The sequence below is a fragment of the Monodon monoceros genome, unplaced genomic scaffold, assembly GCF_005190385.1.
Source record: "Monodon monoceros isolate NGI ecotype Baffin Bay Population unplaced genomic scaffold, NGI_Narwhal_1 Super_Scaffold_13, whole genome shotgun sequence".
Taxonomy (NCBI): Eukaryota; Metazoa; Chordata; class Mammalia; order Artiodactyla; family Monodontidae; genus Monodon; species Monodon monoceros.
In genome coordinates, this window is record NW_021703769.1 from 79722135 (window position 1) to 79744358 (window position 22224).

General features: G+C 60.8%; 2 protein-coding genes across 2 annotated transcripts; one reads left to right on the forward strand and one right to left on the reverse strand.

Annotated features, from left to right (window-relative positions):
• Positions 1 to 444: 444 nt before the first annotated feature.
• On the reverse strand, positions 445 to 8704 carry NYAP1 (neuronal tyrosine phosphorylated phosphoinositide-3-kinase adaptor 1). Its single transcript, XM_029221713.1, is given in 8 exon segments — positions 445 to 1427; positions 1920 to 2029; positions 2474 to 2689; positions 3543 to 3699; positions 3701 to 5064; positions 5532 to 5661; positions 5663 to 5888; positions 7393 to 8704. Coding segments are annotated over 8 exon segments (2547 nt in total). The 5' UTR covers positions 7461 to 8704; the 3' UTR covers positions 445 to 1151.
• Positions 8705 to 11384: 2680 nt separating this feature from the next.
• On the forward strand, positions 11385 to 22072 carry TSC22D4 (TSC22 domain family member 4). The gene is made up of 5 exons (XM_029220916.1): positions 11385 to 12036; positions 12463 to 13504; positions 15789 to 15955; positions 20914 to 20962; positions 21399 to 22072. Exons 2-5 carry the CDS (start codon positions 12743 to 12745, stop codon positions 21606 to 21608), a joined length of 1188 nt encoding a protein of 395 aa, XP_029076749.1. The 5' UTR covers positions 11385 to 12036; positions 12463 to 12742; the 3' UTR covers positions 21609 to 22072.
• Positions 22073 to 22224: the final 152 nt, after the last annotated feature.

The following is a 22224-nucleotide window of genomic DNA, read 5'->3' on the forward strand; positions in this document are numbered from 1 at the left end:
ATAGACTACAAGCTGCTTGAGGACAGGCTTCAGTCGGAACGTTCCTTCTGCACCGGCGCACGGCCACGCACACATCAGATGCTCAGTTAGGGTTTGCTGAGTCACTGCACGGTGGCGTTCCCAAAGACTTTCCTCCAGCTCCACCTCTCCCTCTCACGTGCCATAGTAACCCGCCCTGCACAACCTCTGGCTCCCACCAACCAGGGGCAAGAGTGAAAACGGACGGGTATATGAAAGGCGGAGCGCACTGAAACATAAGAAGCCAGTTCTAGGATCGTTAGTCTTTTAATATATTATTCTGAAAAGAAAGGAATTAAAAAAAAGTTCCTGACATCTCTTCTGAGTTTTTTGTTTTGCTTTTTAATTTAAATAAATACCCTGCCCGCCCCCCACCCGCGAAAATTTCCCTCCTTCCCCATCATCCCCCCCATCCCAGGTGCCAGACCCTCACCCCGGAGCTAAGTAAGATGCCTGCTTCAGAGCAGGCCAAGCTCACTACCAAATACTGGCGACTTGTAAATACTGTAAATGAGCCCTCTGGCCCCCAGGCTCCCCGGAGCCCCTCCCTTCTCCTGCTCCACTCCCCACTCCAGACCTGTCCCTAGCTTTGGCGGGGCGTGGATAGCAGGGCCTTTAGGCGTTGGGGAGAATGCCAGCTTGGTTCCCTTTACTTGCCTGCGATTCCCCACTCCTTGTTCAGGAGTAGATCAGAAGGGCCCCCCAGCCCAACATAAATAACAAAATAAACAGCACCTCCCCCACTCCCCACTCTCTAAAAGAGCCCCTCTACCTCTCACTCTCGGGTCCCTGTCCCTCGCTGACCCGCCCCCCCCTTCTTCCTCCCTGACCCTTCCCTCCTTCCCCATGCTGACCTGGGCTTGGCCTTCGCCCTCTCAAGAGGAGGGGTCTGCTTGGCTCAGTGGGAAGAGCGGCAGAGGGCCTCACTCCCAACCTCAAGCCAACCCTCCCCCAAGTTTCTGGGGGTGCTGCTTGGCGCCCCCAACCCAATGGGCCCGGCCGACTCCCCGTCTCGGGGGCTAGGGTGGAGGGCAGAGGTTCTCCCCGGCTCTCTCTCACCTGGTCCTTCAAGCGTCCCTCTTTCGAGGCCGGTCTCCCCCGCCCCGCTCCCCGGTCCCGGCGCCCCGGCCTCCTCAGATAGCGGTGTCCCAGAGGACCGTGTGCTGCCGACGGCAGGGCGGGGTGCCGGACTTGCGGGGCTCAGGCCCGCGCCGCCAGCTGGGGAGGATGGGCATGCTCTCCTGCTTGCAGAGGCCGCGGTCGGGCCGGTGGCGCGCCTTGATCTCCTTGCACACGCAGCGCTTGCGCTCGATCACCTCCAGCAGCTTGCCGTCGCGCTCGCGGGTGGCCTGGGGCGGCAGGGGCAGCGGCAGCGGCAGCGGCAGCGGCAGCGGCAGCGCAGGCTGGGTCTGTGCCCCTTCCTCCCGCCGCCGGCCCCGACGGGGATGGGGGGGGAGGGAGGAATAAGGGGGTCAAGGACCTCAGAGTCACCCGGCCCTGTCCCCACCGCCGAGCGCCGAGGCCAATGCGTGGCCCAGAAACAAGTCCACTCTTGCCCCCAAGGCCTCCGTCCTCTCTCCCTGCGCCCTGGTGCCAGGCGGTGCGTGTCTCACCCCAGGAAGGGGCGCCTTTTCAAAGCCGTCTTCCCAGCAGGATGCATTTTTCCACCCAGAGGGGATGTCTCTTTCTAAATGCAACGCACAAAGGCGCACAAAGGCGCACGTCGGCCAGTGGCGGCCCTGGCTGGCTACCCAGGATCTCCCCCAACCCCTCGCTCTCCAGCCGTCCCCTTTAGTCGTGGCAGGCCCCAGCCTGAAGTCTTGCCTTTCTTCCCTCACCCGGGCCTTCTTGCCTACCTGTTGCTTCACAAATAAAATGCCCAACCCCGTCTCCCTCCTCACCTGGCTCGGGGCATCCCTGGGCTGGCTGCAGGGCCGAGGGGTGTGGAGCGCGGCCTGCCGGACTCCTGAGGTGGAGGCGGAGCGCCCCAGGCGGTAGCCTCCCGTGAAGTCTGAGGCAGAAGACGGAGGGGTGAGAAGGGAAGGGGCCTCCACGTTTCCCTCCCCCAGTTCCCTGAGGACAGCCCCTGCCAGGCCGCCCCCCCACCCCCCGCCTCATTAGAGGAGGAAAGGGGTTGGAGATGTGGTATTAGAATGTAGGGCCCAGGGGCTTCCCGGGTGGCACAGTGGTTGGGAGTCCGCCTGCCGATGCAGGGGACGCGGGTTCGTGCCCCGGTCAGGGAGGATCCCACATGCCGCGGAGCGGCTGGGCCCGTGAGCCATGGCCGCTGGGCCTGCGCGTCCGGAGCCTGTGCTCCGCAACGGGAGAGGCCACAGCAGTGAGAGGCCCGCGTACAGCAAGAAAAAAAAGAATGTAGGGCCCAGGATGAAGACCCTGAGAGGTTCCCCCCAGCCCGCCCATCTGTGTGCTGGTGTGCGAGGGCTGAGGGTGTCACCTCCATTGCGGTGGCAGGCGGGGAAGGTCTGGCAGGGTATGGGCAGCGCGGGGCGGCTGCCTCCTCGGTCCCCTCCGTGGTGGATCCTGGCCGGCAGGCCCTCTGCCCCCTGGCTCCTCACTGGGATCCCTGATGCCACAGAGCTTCTGTCCTCACGCTCCACCTTGCCTGCACCCTCGGCACTGCCATTCCAGGCCTGGACACTGTCCTCGACCTCTCCTGGGTGACAAGGAGAGCTCTGAGACTGTACAATGAGAAGGGTCTTGCTGTCCCCCCAGCTATACACACCGCGGCCTGGGTGGACCAGAAGTAACTTGCCCCGTTGCAGGTCACAGCTGGGAAGGGGGGGGGGGCCCTGCTTCACCCAGAACATACACAGAAGGAGGGACGCCAGTCCTGGCACCACCCCTGGGCTGAGAATCATAGATATTTACTGCTGCCAAACCCTCTTCCCTGTTCAGAGGGGTCTCCCCTACCCCAGTTTAACTTCAGAGCCCCTCCAGCCCCAGACAGTGCCAGAATAAACACCGTCTGAAACAGAGACCAGGGGGGCTGTTCCCTAGGAGGGGGAGAATTCCCAAAGCCGGGAAGTGAGAAGGGGGGCATTGGGGGAAGGGCTGCATGTGAACTAAGCTCATCTCCCAGAGTAAGCCTGGCAGAGCATTGCGTTGCCAAGCAACGGTAGGGGCCTCCCTCTCCTCTCCCTCCTGTCTGGATGGGTTGCCATGGTAACGGCTGGGAGGCAGCTGTGTTTAGCTCCTAGTGTGCGCACACTCACAAACACACACCCCTGCAGCCCAGCGAAGGGAGGGGCAGGGAATAGAGCGGGACAGGGCAGGAGGAGGAGACCAGATTCTACCCCGTCCCCATCCCAGGTCTTCCTGCCCCTGCAGAGCACACACGGGGACCCCATCCCTTCAGTCTGCTGCATGCCCCCATCCCTCTTGTCTCCCAGAAAAGTTCCCAGTTCAGGACAATGGGCTGTGGCTTCCAAGTATGCCCTTCAACACCTCCCCCAAATCATCACGGACATCCCCTGTCCCCTCCCTGTCACCCCCTCCTCACTCACTGTCCAGCTCTTTCGCCTTCCTCCCGCCATACAGGACCTTCCTCTGCAGAGCCCAGCCTGCCCCAAACGTCGAGGCGCCCATCTCCTCTTCTTCCTCTTCAGGTGTCCCCGCGCTGGCGATGACGTGGGCACAAGAAAGGCTGGCAAAGGCCCCCCCCGTCGGTCCCTTGCTCCTGCAGCTGGATCTTGACCACGGGGGATGGAGCCCCCATTCCACAGCCCTTATTCAGCACCCCCCCAGCCTTGAGGCTCTCATAGGCAGGGGGTCTCTTGAGCCCAGCTGCCGCAGCTGGGTAAGTCCAGAGGGGGGTCAGGGGGCCTGCAGTTGGGTCCAGAAGGCCGTGTGGGGAGGCCAGGCAGGCGCGGTGGTGGAGAACCCCAGCTGCTGCGCCCAAGGCCCCGCCATGGGGGCTGGACTTGCCAGGCACGGGGGGCCTCGAGCGGGTGCACAGCATCCCGTGGAGGACGGAGATCTCCTTCTCCGTCTTCGGCTCCCCAGCACCCAGGGGCGGACCGGTGGGCAGGACGGAGCGCGTGGTCACCTTGACTGCGGAGCACATCACGGTGTAAGACACGGCCTTGTCCTTGGGGGGCCCGGGGAGCAAGGCAGCCGGGGCAGGAGGGGCTGCCGGCACCCCTGCCGCCTTGGGGCAGATCATGCTGTGGGAATTGGGGAGCTCCCTCTCCCCCCGGGGCTGGCCAGAGCCCTGGGGCGGCAACGGTGTCGAGTGGCTCCGGGCTCGGCCCGAGGGTCCCAGCAGCAGCAGGTTGGCAGCGGGAGGCGGAGGCGGTGGGGGAGGCGTCTCCCGCTCCCGGGCAGGCACTTGGGGAGCTGGGGTGGAGCCGGCTGGCTCCTTGGAGTGGCAGAGGACCGGTAGCCTCGAGACCCCATCGCCAGGGGCTCGGGAAGCAGGCTTGGCCTGGGGGAAGGCCAGGAGTGGAGGACGGTGCTGGAGGAGGTTGGGGAAGGGCGGCGGGATTTCACAAGGAGTGGTCTTGGTGGGCGTCCCCTCCCTCCTGCTCGGGAGGGCTGAAGCTGGACGGCGCTGGGTGTGGAGCTGAAGGGCGTGAGGCTGGTGCGGTGTGGAGCTTGCTGTCAACGGAGGGGCCCCATTGGCGCGGCCTTCCCCGGCCTCCTCGGGCAGCGGGTACTTCATCTCCTCGTATATGGCCTCGCTCTCTTCTGAGTCCGAGTCAGCGCCAGCCGTTGGGGTCGGCCCCCCCCCACCCCCAAGAGGGGGCCCAGTCAGTCCCCCTCCACTCCGCCCTCCTCCCCTGAAGACATCCCCCACCATCTCAATGTACACCGGCTCTTCTTCCTGGGCACCCACCTCAGGGTCCCCAGCTACACAGGACCCCCTACTGAGGCGGTGAAGGGGCGGGTTCCCCCCTCGAGGAGAGGCGGCTGGGGGACAGGACTCATCAAAGGAGACAGAGAGCTGGGTGTTGGGACTTCGCCTGGGCTTCTGTGGAGGAACCTTCCGGCTGGACTCGCGGCCCTCCGGGGTTGGCTTCTGTGAGCCTGGGCAGGAGTGGGAAAGAGAACAAGAAACCGGGCTGTAAGTCGAGGAAGGAAATGGGGAGATCCAGTGTGACCTCTTGACTCACCAGCAAGGACATTTCTGCCTCTTCATTTTCCCCACATCCCTCAACTTACAGCCCCAGTGGGTTCTTTTCCTACCGGTCTGCCTCCTGTCCTTCTAATGAACGCCCCAGAATCTGCAGCTCCCACCCTCAATTCTCCCTGACCCTCAAGGCCCTCCAAGGCCACCCCTTTCCCAAGAATGAACTTTTCAAGGATCTTCCCCTGCCCTTGAATGGTTCATCTCAGGCCCTTCCAAAAAGGAACCCCCCCCCACTCCTTCTGAGAATGGAACCTTCCACTTCCTTGGTTCTTCCCTGAATGAACCCTCCCGGCAGGCCTCCCCTGGCCTGGAATGGATCCTCCCAGCTCCCGGCTCCTACTGGGCAGGGGTGCTGGTGTCTCACCTGCTTTCTTGCTGGGGGGCGTCTCTGCCCCCGGCCCTGTCATGCTGAGCTTGGTGCTGGGGTGTCTCCGGGGCTTGGCCGGGGGTCTTCGGGTGCTGCCGTCCTCTGTGAGGCCCCCCCCCGCCCCCCCCAGGCCCGCCCCCCACGCTGTCCATGCTGCCCACCGAGTGGCAGGAGAGGGAGCGTGGGGCCATGGCGCTGCGGCAGGGGTGGGGGGTGTGCTCTTGGGAGGCGGGCATCGTCATGAAGCCCATCCTGAGCGAGCGGCGCAGCGAGGCAACGTCCCGCACGCGGACCCCCGGCCCTGGGCCGGCCCCGGGCCCCGAGGAGCCTGTGGGAGCCCCCTCCTTACTGGAGCTGGGGAGAGAAGGCCCAGATGGAGCTCAGGCCTGGGCCCCCCACTCCCATACCCCAAGAGGGGCTTGCAACCCTGTGGCCTCCCAGGTAGGAGGAGGGGGGCCGGGGTGGAGATGGGGGGAGCCTGAGGGTCCAAAGCACTAAAGAAGCTTCAGACTGAATTTCTAGGCTTTGAAAAAGGCAAGGATATGGAGGGCAGGGATGAGAGAAGGGGTGAGCCTGTGTGCAAGGGAGCATTCCTGGAGCTGGCCGACCGCAGCCTGGGCATCTCTGGTGCACACACACGTGTGGACAACTTCGTACATAGAGATGCAAACCCAGGCAGCGCAGCCCCGCCTGGCACATGCTTCTGCCACCCTGGCTCTGCTCCTTCTCACCCTCGCGCTGGCCCCACACCTGGCCTCTGGCCTCCCTTCATGTCTGGCTGCTGCGGCCTCCACTCCCACACCGCCTCCTTTCCCAGACCTGGGCTGTACCGCCACATCCTCAGAGCAGCCTCCCCCAGCTGATCCTTCTTCCTTCCTGCCTCTCTCTCTTTCTTTCTTTCCCTCTCTCTCCCTCTCCCTCTCCCTCGGCGCTGTCCTCTCTCTGTCACCCTCCCAGGCTCACCCCCCATTCCCTTTCACTGTCTCTGAGCTTCTGTGTAAGTGAAGAGGGGGTGCGGCTGGCAGGGAAGAGGGGAGAGCTGCGGTGGGGTGGGCTCTCATTAAGGCCCTGTCTACTAACCCTTCATTAGGGAGAGATCAGTGCAGTGACAGCTCTGATTAATCTAATTAACAACAAGAATTAAACTCCACAGTTTTGAGGAGGGAGAAGGGAGCAGGGAGGTGGCTCTGACTCAGGCTCCGAGTGGCTGTGCCATCAATGGGAATGAAGAAGAGAAGGGAGCAAGACAGAAGAGGCCAGGTGCCAGGTCCCCGGGAGGGCAAGGAGAGGGGGCGAGCTGTGTGTGTGTGTGTGTGTGTGTGTGTGTGGTGGGGTATTGGTTCCCAGCCCTGGCTCCTCTGCAGGGCCAGCCTGCCTGTCCCCTACCACACACACACACACACACACACAGCCCCATCACTGGGAGGGGGCCAAATGGATCGTCTCTGGCGCCCCTCAAATGACCCATCCCTGGACTGTGAGGGCAGCAGGGCCTGCCCCTTCCAAGGTCAGGTGACAGGGGAACCAGGAGCCAGGCCCACACTGACAGAGAGGAGGACGTCACAGGCCAGAGGTGAATCAGGAAGGAGTGTCTTGGGCCTCTGGGGATGGGGAAGAGCCAACAGGGTGTCCCTGGGCTGGAAGCCCCCTGAGAGGCCAGGGCAGGGGCTGGAGCCAGGAGCCAGGAGCCGGGCAGGGACAGGGCGTGTGCAATTCCAGCAATTCTGTAGTGAGCACGGGCTCTGAGATCAGACTGATGACCAGGCTGTTGGAGTCAGGAAGGGCAGAGGGATGTGGCCCCGCCACGAGGGAAGCAGAGGTGGGACAGGTGAGGGGGCAATCTGGGATGCGGCCTTACCTCCTCTTGGCCTCCTCTTCCTTGTGCTGCCTCCACTCCAGCTTGGTTTTTCGGTAGAGGAGGTTCATGTCGTGGGGCAGGAGGCAGGTGCTGGGGATTCCTGCTCAGCGCCACCAGGCCCGGGGGGCGACCCTCCCTGGGTCCCGGATCCACTTGGTGGGGGGGAATGGAAAGAAAAAAAAAGAAAGATGTGGGGTGGTCGGGGCCAGGAATGAATGAGAAAGAGAGAGAAAGGAGCAGAGATGTGACTCTGGTCCTCAGAGAGAGGAAAACAGATGGAGGCACAGAAAACCCAACGCCGCCTCCAGGACCCACACACGTACAGACACAGACGGACATGTATCCAGAGTCACACACCCTGACAAAGGTGTTCAGAGCCACAGATACACACTCTGGAGAGATCAGACTGACACAGAATCCCATCCTGTAAATACATCCTGATCCACCACACAGACAGCCCCCACCAACCTACAGCAACCCTGCGGCCACACAAACACACATTCAGACCCACAAACCACCGGGCCACAGACCCATATCTACCAACAGAGGACCAGACACGCTGATTGGCACAGGTAAACACAACCTAGGAACAGCCAGACACACAGACATAAACACCCCGACACACCCACAGCACACACAGACCTCCAGACACACACAAATCGGCGCACCGAACTGGACGTACCTATAGACAAGGAGTCATGCCGGGGCCTACTTGCCTACACTGCACCCCGCTGGGGAAGGGGGAGACGGTCAGACTCCCCACCCCCTCTTGGGGCCTGAGGCTGGGGGGTGTCATGAGGGCAGGGTGGGGATGCTGGAGAAAGGGTGGGGGCATTCTGAGTTGGGCAGCTACAAGACCACCCATCCATGTCTCTCCATTCCCTGCCGACCCCCTCACCAGTCCTTCGCCTGGGCCCGGGCTTCCGTCCACCCCTATTCCTGCACCCTGGCCCCTCAGCGAAGGTCTCCGCCTCCCTCGCTGAGGGCCCAAATCACCTTCCTCCTCAGGGATCTGGGAGGCTCCCGGCTTCCCTCTCGCAGTCCCCGCCCCTCCATCCCACCCGGGGGTCTCCAGTCTGGCCTCATAGCTACCTTCTGAGCTGCGGCCTCCATACCTGCCCTGGTTTCCCTTCCCCCAAACACACTCTCCTTTGCGCTTTCTGCCTCACCTCTCCTTCTAGGCGCCCCTCCTCACTGCCGTCCTCTCCCTTCCCTGTTTGTTCCAAACCTGGCCGGCTTCATCCCCCTCTCCATCCAAAGGCCCCAGGTTCCCGGGCACCCCTCCCCTTCCCCTTGTCCTGCTACCCTGGGTTTCTCCGTCTCTCGCCCCGCCAATCCTCCCTACCCCTTGTCCCCCCATCCCACCTCCCCGCACCAAGCCTCCCCAATTTCTACATCACCGTACCTGGCCTGCCGGGCGCCGGCCCCCCCATGCCGGGCTCCGCCCGGAGCAGGAGGAGGGAGGAGGAGAGACAGAGAGAGACCGGGGGGGAGCCGAACAGGGCCCTGCCGCAGAGACAGCCCCGCCTCCGGGTCCGCCCCCAGACCCGCCCCCGGCCCCAAACCCACCCTTCCACACCCTCCAAGGACGGAGCGGGAGTGGCCGTGCTGCGCTGCGCCGCTAGGCTGGGGTGGGGGGCACCGGGCCAGCGGAGCCGGCGGGGGGACTCGGAGAAACGTCGTGGGGTGCAGGGGACCCGGCGCCAGCCCGCCCCCGCTTTGGGGCGTCCGCCCCTTGTAGCCCCTCGCCCCTGCCCGGCAGGGCCGTGCTGGGTTTGGTATCCAAGGCCCCGGCGGAGCGAAGCTGGGCGCAGCGCGCAGCGGCGCCCCCCAGCGGCGACCCGGGGCCTGCACCCACGCGCGTACCCCGTGCGGCCGGCGCTCCCCGGGTGCGCACACCACATCCGGCCCGGGCGAGGTTGCGGCTGCGGGGCCCGGGGTGCAGTGAGGCGGCGAGGCCGGCAGGGGGGGGCCGGTTTCCGGGCTGAGGGGCTCTGAGAGTCGGGAGCTGGACCATCCGCGTCTTTGTCCAGCAGGGGGCGAGCTCCCTGGGCCGCGCCCCGTCTTCCAGCCGCCCCCCAGGTACAGGGAGGGCACTGGAGCTGGCTGTCTTGGTGCTCGTCGCCAATCCCTGCAGGTTCCCAGGGGTCCAGGCCTGTTTCACCGCCAGGGCTCAAAATCTTTTGCCCGTCCGCCCCCGCGGCCCAAGTCATCCTCCCAGTAACCTTTGACTCCGCAAAATAATGAATATAAAGAATAAGTCGTAAATGGCCCCATATATTAAAAGGCTATTACAAATGCCCCTGGGAGAGTTAACACATTAAAATACATAACTATCCTTTCACATTTACACCTTAGTGTGAATAAACTCTTATTTATTCATTAAACAAACATTTCCTCAGAGACCAACAATGTCCCTGGGACTGTAGACACGGAGGAGTCCAAGGTGATGTTGATTGTCTGAGTTGGTGGGAAGAGGAGGATGCAAAGATAAGTTTGAATACTTTGTAGCGAGCTGTCGCAGAGGGAAGGAGGATCTGAGGGCGGATCTGGGGGCGGAGCAGCGGGGCTGTGTTCTGAATATTGCCAGAGGGGAGAGGGTCTGGGGTGGGGGTGGGGCCGTTGTGTGGGAGGCTGCTTCCTGCACCTCACCACTTGGGAGGCCTCAGGATCGAGCTACGGTAGTCATTGTTACCATTTGAAGGGAGAGAGACAGGCAGATGCATTTTAACAACGAGATAAAGATAAACTGGGGGCGAGGGGGTTTGCATTATTTTGTTTTTGTCTAATCCTAAAGAGTGGTTAAAAATTTCCATGAGCTAAAGCTGAGGAAGGAAGGATGTGTCAGACAGCCCAGAGCCAGTCTCAATGCCATCAAATGCTGGCTCTGAGGCCTTGGGCAAGTAACCCAAGCCTCAGTTTCCTTAGCAGAGACACTGGAGCTCAAAACCCACCCCATTTCTGCCCAGGGCTGTTTTGAGAATCCATGAGATAATTATGTAGAGTGGACAAATATGAAGAATTTTAATATGCTTGAAAAGAGTTCCATATGACCCAAATTAATTAGAATCCATTTCCTTCTGAACCTGGGAGTGAAGGGAGATACGGTCGTTAGACGCTGCTTTTGCTAAAATAATTCTTTTCAGAATGTTGTTGGGGGGCGCAAAAAAGAGAAAATGGAAGTTGGAGGTTTATTCTTTCATGCCAAGCACATAGTAGGCCCTTTATGAGTGTGTGTGGATTCTCCACAGTGAGCAGGGGATGGGATGGAGAGGTGGGAAGGGTGAGAGGTGGGTGTGTGGGGAAGGGTCCAGGCTTGTGGCCAGCCAGGTTCCTCCTCCGGCAGGCACATCTGTACGGGTGCCTGTGTGTGACCCGCGGTTGGAGAGAAAATGCAAGTCAGCACCTTCCTTAATGTGTCTCTGTCATTTCTCTATCCTGATCTAGGGAGCCAGACAAGGACACACCTGAGTGTGAGAAATGTCCCTGCTCTACCACTGATAGCCTTTCTGAACGTCCTGGGTCTCAATTTCCACATCTAACAAGAGGAACAGTACGATGTTTGGGGTTTGATTCAAATACTCCAGCACACTACAGCAAAAGATATTGAAACAAGATTGAGCTTCAATTGTGAGTTGACAACTGTTGAAACCCCCTGCTGGGTCCCTAGGGGTTCATTTTACCATTCTCTCTAGTTTGGAGCATGTTTGAAAATTGTCATAAGGATCCACTTGAAAAAATAAGGACCGGGGAGAAAAACAGTATCTTCCTCGTACGGTTGCTGTGAAAACCAGCGACGATATGACAATAACAGCTGCAGCAGCACCAGAACAATTTACTGGGCGCTTACGGAGTAGCAGGCACCCAGCAGGATCCTGGTAAGTTCCTCCCCACTCTTCCGTGCGTCCGTAGGCCAATGGCAGCAAGCGCCTACAAGTAAGGGAATCCCGGGCCTCCCCGCAAACTCCTCCCCTTTCTCTCCGCCCTCCGCGGCCCCTCCCTCCGAGGAAGAGCTGGGCTGGGGCCCAGCAGGTGTGGGGTTAAGGCATCCTGTTCCGGGCCCCTGGAACAGCAGCGGCAACTGCACCAGCAGCGGCCGGGGCAGACCTGGCCCCGGGCCAGCTGGCTGGGAGCCCCAGGAGCGAGAAAGGGCGGAGGAAGGGGAGGAAGAGGGGAAAGAGGAGGAGGAGAGGAGCAGTCAGCAGGCCCGAGGAGGCAGGACTTCCTGGCGTGGGGGTTGTCAACAGCCCCGAAAGAGAAAGACCGAGAGGAGCGGAGGGAGACCCAGCGGTGCCACGCGGAAGGAGACTTGGGAGAGCCACTCGCCGCGACGACCACCGAGGCGGCTCCACCTGCAGGGTCGGGGGCTAAGCCGCCCCCTCCCGCATCGGTCCGCAGACCCTTGGGGCTTCGGAGGCCGCGCCTGGGCTCCGCCAAGGAGGCGGGGGTTCCTTCTTTTCTGGACAGCAAACTTTCCGCGGAGATGCCTTTCGGGGCGAGGTGCGGTCCCTGAAGAGGACCGGCCAGCCTCTAATTGCCGCCTGCGCCCCCGAGCTGCTGGGGCCACGAGGCCCCGGGGAAGGGACAACCCAACATCTTAGGCGGCCGGGACCCCCGGCCCAGCTCGGTGGCCGCGGCCGAGAGGTAGGGCTCTGGGTTGGGCGGGGCGCCGGGGCGGCGGGGCAGGGCCTGCCTCAGGGATGGGGGAGCTGGGGTGCAGGGGGCCTCGGTGGCCCAGCACAGGCCTCCCGGCGGCCTGGCCGGGCTGAGGAGCGGCTTCACTCCTGTTCACCCAGGCCTTGGAGCCCTTGCTCTTGGGACGACTTGGGTCCCGTGAGTTTGAATCCCAGCGAGAAATGCCCAACTTTGGGTCTGGGCCGCCTCTTCCTGCTCTCTGCGCCCGTCCGGATCTGTCCCCTCTGCTCTGGTCTCTGTCATTTCTGTCTCTTTGTCTCTGGCGGTTTCCCCTTCCTCCCCCCATTCCGCTCCCCAGAGAGGAAGCCCCGGAGGTGGCCTGCCCACTGCTTTCTCACACATTCTCTCTCTGTCTCTCTCTCTCTCTCTCTCCAGTTTGCAAACTCAGCTCTGGAGTTCGGCGGTGGCAGCGACAGCAGCAGGAAAAACCTGCCCCTGCCCCCCCAGCTCCCGCCACCTCCCCTACCCTGTTCTCCCTTCACCAACCAGGCACCCCCAGTTCCCGTAAGGCCCTCCTGCCATGTCGGACCCAGACATCCCCAGGGGCCCTGATGTCCCCACTATGTGGCCCCCCTGTTCCAGGGGTGCCTGAGCCCCTCGAAGAGCCACCACCGCCCCCCTGCCTACCTTGGCCCAGTCCTGAGCCCCAGGGACCATGAGTGGGGGCAAGAAGAAGAGTAGTTTCCAAATCACCAGCGTCACCACGGACTACGAGGGTCCGGGGAGCCCAGGGGGTCCAGATCCCCCTGCCCTGCCGGCTCCCACTGGGCCCCCGCCCCGCGTGCTCAACGAGGAGCCCAACCCCGAGCCAGGGGGCAAGGGCACCCCCCGGAATGGCTCCCCACCGCCTGGGGCCCCCGCCTCCCGTTTCCGGGTGGTGAAGCTGCCCCAAGGCCTGGGAGAGCCTTATCGCCGAGGCCGTTGGACATGTGTGGATGTTTACGAGAGAGACCTGGAGCCCCCTAGCTTTGGCCGGCTCCTGGAAGGGATTCGAGGGGCCTCAGGGGGCAATGGGGGCAGGTCTTTGGATTCCAGGTTGGAGCTGGCCAGCTTAGGCCTGGCCACCCCTACCCCACAGCCAGGCCTGTCTCAGGGCCCCACCTCCTGGCTCCGCCCACCCCCCACCTCCCCTGGACCTCAGGCCCGCTCCTTCACCGGGGGCCTGGGCCAGCTGGCAGTGCCCGGCAAGGCCAAGTTGGAGACAACCCCCCTGTCAGCCTCCCCGCCCCAGCAGCGCCCCCCAGAGGCCGGGACGGGGGATAGCGTGGGCACTTCCCGGGCTGCCACGCCCCTGCCCTCTTTGAGGGTAGAAGTGGAGGCAGGGGGCTCAACAGCAGGGACCCCTCCACTGTCGCGTGCGAAGGATGGAGCTCTGCGGCTGAGGATGGAGTTGGTTGCTCCAGAGGAGATGGGGCAGGTAAGAGCTGGGTTCAGGGTTGGGGGAGACACCTGAGGGGTGGTGCTTGTCGATTTTGACCTTGGCCTCCACTTCCATACTGACCTCTCCCCGCTCCATTGTCACCAGTCCGTCACATCAGACAGCCCCGTCTTTTTTCTTCCTGCTCTCTCACTTGGAAGTCCATTCCTGCTCCTTACATGGCCCTTGTTTTCTCTCTTAGGCTCCGTCTTCCCCACGTTCTGCACTTTCTTTCTCTTTGGTCTTTCATTTGTTGCCTTTGGCCCGAGTCTCCAGCTCCAGGTAGCCCAGTCCTGTCTCTCCATCATGGAGATGTGACCTCCTCACTTTGGCCTTCACCTTCTGTCTTGGTCTCGCTTCTTCATGCACTGAGGGTGGAGGCCCCAGGCAGGGCTGGGGTAGTTGGGCCTGCTGGGGTTGGGAGGGAAGGGCAAAAAGTAGGCATTCCACTGTAAATTTCTCCTTTGCAGTTCCATCTCCAGTTGGGTGTGTGGGGGGGTCTTCTTTCCACTCACCACCCAGCCCCACCTCCAGCTTTGTCCCAAGACAAACTTCTCCAAGACATTGAAGAATTGGGTGGGGGTGAGGGAACCCATTACAAGGATGGGACGTTGGCTGGTTCGTCTTTTCTACTCCCAGTTGTCGGTCTCAGTTCCCTGCGTCTGGGTCTCTCCAGGATCAATCACTGGGGGTGGCCACCATGTGGTGGAAGAGAGATGGGGAGCAGCCGAGAAAGAGTTAAATCCTTTGCTCATTCTGCTTCCTGCCTCCAAAAGATGAACAAGTCCGGGCTGGGGGGCAGGATGCCTGGGTCCTTGGGGTGGGGGGTGGGCAGCAAGGGATGTTGCATGTGTCTGTCCTGAAGGAGAAAATAACACGTTGGATGCAGGAGGAAAGGCAGGTAGTGTGAGGATGAGAACTTTTCCCCTTCCTGGCCTTGGGCACAAACCACAGTATAAAAATAACCTGAGACTGTGTGTCTGGGCCTTGTCAGGACCGGCTCCCCCCACCCGCTCCTGGCCTCAAACTCACGTCTCTCATGCCACCCCCCACTTTTCTTGAGTTCTTTCATTCAGTTCCTACCCCAGGGGAGAAGATGCGTTTCCTTTACTGGTCCCTGTCCACACACTCTTGCAAAGCAAGCTCCCTTTGCCCCCAGCCTCAGCTCTCTCTGTCCTTAAGCCCTGTCTGAGTTTCCCTTGGGCCCACAGACCCTGCCCCTCTCCCCTCTGTGCCCCCAGTTCCCTTTCCTTCCCACACGTCCTGATTCCTTCTTATGCCCCTGCCTCTGTGCTGCTGTTTCCCTGCCCCAAAGTTTGTCTTCCTCCTACACTCCCCCATGCCTCTTCTCCCCGGGTTGCCTCTAACAGGGGCCTGGAGGAGGGCGGGGGGCACCACCTGGGCCCCCTTCCTCTGTTCTGTCCCGCCAACCACCCTGGACTCTCTGTTCTTGGCTTTTTCCGAGAAGCTGGGGCCTCCTGGGGCCTCACAGAGGCGTCTTGTTCCTGTGGCCCCCGCCCTTTTGCAGCCACCCCCAGCGCCTGTTGGGCTGTGTGGGTCCACACCCAGGCTCCGCCTCTCTCCATCTCTGTAACCGCTCCGGTCCCCAACCCCCAAGAGCCAAGCTCAGGAGCAGAACTTCACCTGAGTCCCTAGAAGTTTGAGAGGAGAGGCTAGAATGGGTAGAGGAGTGGGGAGGGGGGAGGAGGGGGAGGACCAGTTTCTGAGGATTCATTCTACAAATGGCTGTTGAACAAACTACAAGCTCTGCCCTCTGGAGCTTACCTTCCAGCAGCAGGGAGGCAAAAGTACTTTTAATTTCAGATAATATTAGGGGCTGTAAAAAAAATAGAACAGTTCAGTGGAATTCACGAGTCACAGGATGGAGAAATGCCTCTCTGAGGAAGTGACATTTGAGTCGCCTTAAGAAGTCAGGTAACAGAAGGCACAGTCTCTGACTGGCCTCTGATTAGGGGTCCTAGTTCAGGTGGTGGAAGGGTACTGGAGTGCAGACCAGCGCCCCTCTGCGATACCCCATGAGCCACTTTTAAGAAGCCACTCACCCAGTCCTCAGGATGGGTGCTGTTTCCCTTGTCTCTAGTACCTCCTTCCCCAGAGCCGGGGGTAAGAGGGGCTGCGGGGGCAGGATGCCTGGGTCCCTTGTCTTCAGAAGACGGGGGTGTGTGGGGAGAGCTGGGGAGGGAGGAACACTACTAGGCAAGTTGTAACGTAGCTGGATCCTTTCTCTCACTCAATGTGACAGTTCCCACCTGTCTGTCTCCAGGTGCCCCCACTCGACTCTCGCCCCAGCTCCCCAGCCCTCTACTTCTTCCCCGATGCCAGTCTGGTTCACAAGTCTCCAGACCCCTTTGGAACAGCGGCTGCCCAGAGCCTCAGCTTCGCCCGCTCCATGCTGGCCATCAGTGGCCACCTGGACAGTGATGACGATAGGTAGGTGGGCTCCGGTTCCCCACCCAGCACCTGGGAAAGCTGAGTGAAACTGCCTGGTAGGTGTCCTTCCCTCTACTTGAACTTGGGGAGGACCCCTTAAACTGAGAAGCCTGGCCTGGGCATAACACACTGGGCAAAGCTGATTTGAGACCCAGCTCGCTCCCTGTGGAGAGAGCTGGGTGGGACTCCCTGGCTTAGGACTGTCAAATGGTAGACTTTTTTAGAGTTTGAAGGGAGTCATTGTTGTCAAATTCCAGAGCTCTTGCAGATTTAGCGATCATCTGGCCAACCCGAAGAATTTACTGGCAAATGTTCAGGAGACCAGAATAGGGAGTCGGTCTCCTCCCAGTTCTCCCTCTCCCTACCGAGGGGAATGGGACTCCTGCAGAGTCCACGCAGACTACTTTAGGATCCTGGGACCTCTGGTACCAAGAAAGCATGTCCCTAAGGTTCGGTTCTCTGTGCTAGGATCACCATGGGGGCTAAGCACTCCCCGGAGGCCAAGGCCAAGCCATAGCCGTGGAGAGGCTGGCTGTCGGTCACAGGGAAGGCACAGGAGAGCAGGATCTCCTGGGGTTCGCCCTTCAGGGGAGAACGTCCTGTTCATGACACGGTGGGCAGAACTTCCTGTTTTGAGGGCCAGGTTTCAACGTAGCAAAGTCAGCAAGCTGAAAGGGGAGGAACAAAATCGCGAGTCAGATGGCCTAGCTGCTCCCTTCTGGCTGTGGACTGATACGAACCCAGGAGAGGGGCCAGGGAGTTGCCACTTTTATTTTGGAGGGAGGAGTGGGACTTCCGGTTCGAAGCCTGGGGGAGGGACTTCCTGTTTGGAAGGCACTAGGGGGCGGGGCTTAGTGGGAAGTGGGGGACTTATTTCAGCGGAGTTTCTCCTTCCTGCCTTCCAGTCACGTGGCGACCCCGCCCCCCACCCCCCCCCTTCTCCAGTCAGGGACTGAGGCCTTGGGGTGGGGGGGCCAGAGAGAAAAGAGAAGGGGGGATAGGGCCCGGTGGGATGGAGGGCGAGGGGCCTGGTGGAGGTACTTGGAGAATGAGGGACAGCAGGGCTGGGCAGGGCCGCATCTGAGCTCCCTGCTCTAAGGAATGTGTGAGGTGTGAGGTGTGAGGTCGGCCAGGCCCGGGAGAGTCACCTGCCCCCATCGCTGCTATTCTCAGCGCTTCCCACCCGCTCCCCTCCCACTTGGGAGGTTCCCTGGCACGGAGGGCTCCCTGTCCCTCCCCCACCCCTGTTGATTTGAGAGGCCAGGTTCCAGCTTTCTCTTAGAGAGTTCTGCCTCTAGAAGCCTCCTGAACTCTATTCTTTTGGTTTGTCCCCTCCCTCCCCTCCTCCCTCTGTCCCACCCCCTCAAACACCCCAGTCTGACCGGTCTGCCTCCCAGCCTCCACTTTACTCTGCTGAGCTCCAAGCCTCTGGGGCTCAGGCCCAACCCCTCGTGCTCCACCCTGCTGGGCCAGCGTGTTTGGGCTGGGCCACCTCCTTGGCCCCCTGGAATGGGGCGTGTAGCCCCCACCTCACCTCTCTGTTGTGCCGGGAGCTGGCAGAACAGGGTCTGAGTGGCATGGGACCTCCCTTTTGAGAGGGAAAGTGGGCTGAGGTATTAAGTGCCTGGATCCCAGATGGGGAGTTGGGGATGCCTGATCAATCCTAAATCTGGGGATGGGAGAACAGAGGGTACATGGTGAATTCATGCCCCCAACAGGGCCTGGCAGTTGGGAGGTACTTGAATAAGTGGATGGATGGATGCATGAGGGGATGGTTGCATAGGTGGGTAGATGGCCAGCATGGGGGATCCAGGCATTACAGGGAATGAATTCCAGGAACTCAGGAAAGAAAAGGTATGTTTATCCAGTGCTTCCTTGGGGTCAGATGCTACCTCTTATCTCACATAATTCTTAAGAGCAACCCCAGGATCCCCACTATCCAGATGAAGAAACAGAGAGGAGGAAGGTTTTTAGAAACTTGCCCACTGTCACCAGCTAGTAAGTGGCAGGACTGCTGTTGGAGCCTGGGTCGGACCCCAAAGCCACTTTCTCTCCCCTCTCCTACTGGAATGCCTGTGTCCCAAGAGAAGAGGAGGAAGCAAACATCTCTGCGATGCCCTTTCTCTCCAGGACAGAGGCAGGGACAGCTCTCCCAATCTGGGCAAAGAGCCATCCCCCGCCCCCCCCCAATCCAGGAGGGAGTGTAGACGGGGCAGCCAGGCTCCTGGGGGCTCATCAAAACACGGTGAGGGAGCAGGGCTGGCCCTTGTCCCTGGCATCAGAACCTCCCCACCTCTCCCAGATGTCCTGTTTCTTCATCTGATCCTCATTTTGAGGCTGTTTCATTTGACCTTCAAAAAGGAAGACCAGCCTCTACAGCTGTCCTTGCCCCAGGACCTAAGAGTCCTGCAGGGCCAGAGTCCCCAGGTGTGCATGTCGTGCTCTGCACAACTCCAGGGGGCGCCACTCACATTTGAAGTCACTGTTGACACTTAAAGTCATGACAGTTTTCGAGAAGATGGCAATAAGTCTTGAAAATTTTATTCTGACTCATACAAAGTTGCTTTGGGGGCTTGTGGTGAAGGCTGATCCATCCAGTCAACCCCAAACTTCCCACTCCTGACCCTGCTCAGAGATCCCAGCACAGCGCCAGGCAGACCTTCTCTCAGGGGTTCTCAAAGGGAGGGCTTGGGTTGCCAGAGTCCTGGTCCCTTGAAGTGTTAATGTTAGAATGTGCCAGTGGAAAGTGCCATCAAAAACTCTGCAGTGCTAGTCAAACAGGAGATAATCATCTATCAGCCGACAAATGTTTACTGTTGTATTATTCCTTTATTTCTGGCAAGAAGGAACAACTTACTTGGCATCTTTACTGAGTGTTCGCCAAGCAAGGCCAGTGTTCCTATTCCTGTGAATCTGCCCCTCTTTGGTCTCTGTGTGTCTGTGTACCGGTGGCTGGGGGGAGAGTTCTGTGGTGGCCCAGTCTCCACCCAGGTGTCTCGGTTTGAAATAGCTTGAAAACTGCTTTGACGCTGCAGCTGGCTGGCCTCCCTCTGCTCTCAAACTTGTTTCCTCCCCCCAACCCCAGGAGTCCCAGGTCTCCGTCCCCCACCCCATCCTGTCCTGCTCTCTCAGGCCTGGTCACCCTCTTCGTTACTCCACCCGTCAGCGCCTTCTGCACCCAGAGCTTGGATGGGAAATGGAAAATTCCCAGTGCCCTCGTGCTCCCTTCCTGGCTGCAGGGCCTCATCCAAGGGTCACCTTGGATTGAGCGCTAATTCCCCCCACAGGAAAGCAAGTTGGAACTGACAACCAGGAGAGAGGGCTGGACAAGGGAGCACAAGGGTGAGGGAGGCAGCTTGTTGGGGCCACCTTCCCTGAGAGGGGCAAAACTGGGGGTTGGAGGTCAGGGCTGGTGATCCTGCGGTACTGGGAGGCATAGGTGGAGGGCTGGCCCCGGGGCCAAGGCAGCTGAGGCAGAAGCTGGACAGGTGTGGGTGGTGAGCCGCAGGGTGAGGCAGGAACCTGGGGCCTGAGTGGTGGGGAGAGGGAGCTTCGGAGGAAAGGACAGGGTGCAAAGGATGGTGCAGGTTCTGGGACCCAAAGCCTGGGCTTGGGGAATCTTGAGCCAGGCCTGAGTCGACCTCTGGTGGCCACTTAATAAACTGCAGCCAGACCTGCTCTCCCCTCCCTGTCTTCGGTTCCCAGGACTCTTCAGAGCGCCTGCACCTATTCCCAGTATCCCACCTCCAGCCTCACCTTCTCACCTCTCCTTATGCCCTCACTCCCTCCAGGATCCCAAACACCAGACTCGGGTCCCAGGTCCATAGTCTGTACTCGTGTTTCAGGCTCTGTTTCTGTTGCCATGGTATCTTTCCCATTCCTCCTCACCCTCACTGTGGGAGGAGGGGAACTCTCTGGCTAGGCCCCAGGGGTCATCCCTGCTGTGGGCTTTGTTTCAGGGAGGTGTTCATAATCCAAGGAAGACCACAAGCATATCAGAAACACCCCCCACCGTATCGCCTTCACTCCCTTTCTCACCTCCCGGCTGAGAGCAGCTGAGGCCTTGAGGGAGGCCAGTGTTTGCCCAGAGGGGGCAGGATGGGGTCAGAGGTGGGAAGAGGCCTACCGGGGCCAGGCTGTCCCTCACCCTTCACACCCTTCCCTGCCCCAGGCCTCTGGCCCCGCAGCCCCTCCCCCGACTCGGCCCCCCAGCTGACTGTCCTCAGCCGGCCCCCCTCTCCTCTGCTCTGGGATTTGTGCCAGAGTGAGAAGGGGACACTGGCACTGACCGTGTCTGGGAATTCCCGCCCACCATGGAGCCGGCGGGAGGGGGTCCCCGTGTCCCTGAGGAGCCAATAGCAGCCAGGCTTTGCCCTGGGGAGTGGTATATAGCTTTCAGGCCAGCACCCCCTAGGCGCTGTCTCCTTTCTGCCTGCCTGGCACCAGCCAGACTCTGCTCTGCCCGGGGGGGCTTTGAGCCCCCCAGGCAGTCCTTATGATACAGCTCTCTCCCTCTGGGGAGGCCCAAGGATCCTTTCCCCTTGGGGATGGCCCAGCCAGGGGTCTCAGTCAAGTCCCTGGTGTCCTCGTATGAGACCCGAATGGTGGGGATGGCTCCGGGGCCTCCCCGGAAGGGGGGCTGTGTCTCCTCTCCTTGTTCCCCTCGGGGAGCATCCCCCATCCGAGGGGCATCTGGACCCCCACCACACCGGGGCCTGGGGGGGCCCGGGCAGCGGCCCTCACCCCGTCGGGGGATGGACAAAACTCTCCTCTCCCTGATTCTCTACTGTCACAGGTACAGGCAGGGGTGTGGTTGGGAGGCTGCAGCAAATGGGGCTTGTGGAGGAGGCCAGAGGCTGCTCTGAGAAGCACCTGGAAGGCAGCAGGCTGGGGTGTCCAGACACCTGGCTTGGCACCTGTTCCTCCTCCTTACCTCTCGTCTCCCTGTGTCTCTCCAGTGGCTCCGGAAGCCTGGTTGGCATTGACAACAAGATCGAACAAGCCATGGTAAGAGAAGCCATCTTGGTCCCAGCAGGTCCCGGCTCATGTGCTGATGCCCAGGCCCCTGCCTGTGTTGGCCGGCCCAGTACTCCATCCCTGCTGTCCTCATTATTAGGGAATACTGGCTTCCGCTCCTCGGCCTGCTCCCAGCTGGGTTCCCTGGGGTCCTTCGCCCCCTCCTGAACCCTTGACATACCTTGCTTCCTAGCCTGCTCCTGGCCCCCGTCTCCGTCTTTGAGCCCTGACCTTGCCTCTGTCCGGCATCCGTGCCCATCCCGATACCCCACCCCCTGCGCCTTCCCTGTTTGACTTCTTCCCCAGTGGTCCCCCATCATCTGGGAGCAGGGCGCTCTCCCACACCTGGCTCCTCAAGGCACTGGGCAGGGGATGAGGTTGGGGTGGCCTGGGACCCCTGACGCTTTGCCTGTCCCTGGACCCCCAGGACTTGGTGAAGTCCCACCTCATGTTTGCGGTCCGGGAGGAGGTGGAGGTGCTGAAGGAGCAGATTCGGGACCTGGCTGAGCGGAATGCCGCGCTGGAGCAGGAGAATGGACTGCTGCGTGCCTTGGCCAGCCCCGAGCAGCTGGCCCAGCTGCCTTCCTCGGGGGTCCCGCGGCTGGGGCCCCCAGCGCCCAATGGGCCCTCAGTCTGAGCCTCCCTTCCTTCACAATGTGCCTTTGGGGGCCGCCACAGCTGCTAGGCCTTGAGCCAGCTGCCTGCCCCCTCTTCCTATGCAGCTTTAATGCCCCCTGATCCCCGGGGATGGGAGTTGAAGGCTCAGAAGTGGCCTGTCCCCCGCCCTTCCTTGATCTCCCCATAGTGCCCAGGGACTGGGCTGGGGCATCCCTAGACCTTGATGGAGGAGGGAGGGCATCAGGACAGGGTGTTAGATGGAGCCCCCCTCCTCCCTCCCTAGGGGTCAGTGTTCTGGGACCGCCCCGGCAATAGATGGCTTGGGGGTGTTGGAGGCTGCCTGGCAGACATCCCCACCTTGTTCCCTGGAGTGCCCCCCTCTCCTCTGCCCAGGGGAGGGAGTACGGAAAGTATCTGGAAGTTCTGGGATTCAGGTTGTTATTAAAATAATAATTATAATTAAAAAATCCGAAGAAACTTGAATCTGGAGGTTGGCATCTCGTTGCTTGTGTTCAGATGCGGGACCTGCACCAACAGTTTCCACCTGTGGGAGAGCAACTTGGGGCTGTGGGCTCCCCTGGAGATCTTGTCCAGACTGCGGAGGTTTAATGTGGCTCAGAGTGGAGATGCGGAAG